This window comes from Nicotiana attenuata, unplaced genomic scaffold (genome assembly GCF_001879085.1).
Source record: "Nicotiana attenuata strain UT unplaced genomic scaffold, NIATTr2, whole genome shotgun sequence".
In the NCBI taxonomy this organism is placed as follows: domain Eukaryota; kingdom Viridiplantae; phylum Streptophyta; class Magnoliopsida; order Solanales; family Solanaceae; genus Nicotiana; species Nicotiana attenuata.
Genome location: NW_017671823.1, coordinates 187,316 through 188,522, shown reverse-complemented (window position 1 = coordinate 188,522; position 1,207 = coordinate 187,316). Strand labels below are relative to the sequence as shown.

Sequence of the window (1,207 nt, the reverse complement as noted above, 5' to 3'; positions counted from 1 at the left end):
TCATCTTTGGAAATTCTCCTTGCATGGCTTTGTATATTTGTTTGACAGAGCATTTTCCATCTTCTGAACATCTTCTTCTGAGAACCCTGCATTCGCAAAGTAGCTCCTTGCTTTGAATATCTTTTGTATGGCCCATGATGTATTCTTTGGTTCTGTATTCCAGATTGTGTTCCCCTTTATGTAATAAGTATGCACCCATTGTATCCACAGTTTCTCCTTTCTTGTGCAAATACTCCATAGTAGCTTGCATATGGCTGCTTTGTTCCACAGCTCCACATTGATAAAATTTAATCCCCCAGCTACCTTTGGTGCACACAATTTGTCCCAGGCTATCAAAGCCTTCTTTGTTGGTTCAACATTTCCTGTCCATAAGAACCTTCTACAGATTGCTTCTATGAAGTCGATAATTTTCTTGGGCAAAATGAAGATATGAGCCCAAAAAGTTTGTATAGCAAATAGCACACTCTTGATAGTACTGCTCTTCCTGCATACGACAGAAACTTTATGGTCCAACTTTGAATCCTGCTTAACATCCTCTCTATTAAGGGTTCACATTGGATAGTAGACAACCTCTTAGTGCTCAATGGGACACCCAGATATCTGAAAGGTAGTTCACCATTTGCATAGCCTAATATGTCCATAATTTGCTGATGAAGCAGGCTGAAGCAGGTTATCCACACCTCTAAATAAATGCAGCTTTTATTTGGATTAACAATTAGGCCTGAGGCTGATAAGAACATTTGGAAGTGCTGGTGCGGTATCTGTACTGATTGAATGTCTCCTCTATAGAATAAAAGTAAGTCATCTGCAAATCTCAGTTGAACTAGATTGAATTTGGCACACCTTGGATGGAATCTAAATTGTTTATTGACCTTCAGTCTTCAACCTACTTAGGTACTCCATAGCCTTTGACCAGTTCATGGATCATAATTATGTTGTCTGTAATCAGTCTCCCAGGTACAAAGGCAACTTGGCAATTATCTATCAATTCTTCCATCACATCATGCAGTCTTGTTGAGCTCTTTTGAAATTATCTTGTAATGTATAGCATGAAATTGGCATGAAGTCCTTAATGTTTGTTGGATTCTGAACCTTTGGTATCAAGGTGATGGTTGTGCAGTTGATGCTTTGCACATATCTGCACTTTCAAAGAACTCTATAATTGCTGCAGTTACTTCCTCACCCAGTATGTGCCATGTTTTCTTAA

At 38.8% G+C, this 1,207-nt stretch overlaps 1 protein-coding gene across 1 annotated transcript; it reads right to left on the bottom strand.

Moving 5' to 3' along the window:
* On the bottom strand, positions 1-997 carry LOC109210430. Its single transcript, XM_019373849.1, has 3 exons — positions 891-997; positions 571-783; positions 1-484 (listed from the first exon to the last, which is right to left on the bottom strand). Exons 1-3 carry the CDS (start codon positions 995-997, stop codon positions 1-3), a joined length of 804 nt encoding a protein of 267 aa, XP_019229394.1.
* Between the last annotated feature and the right edge of the window lie 210 nt (positions 998-1,207).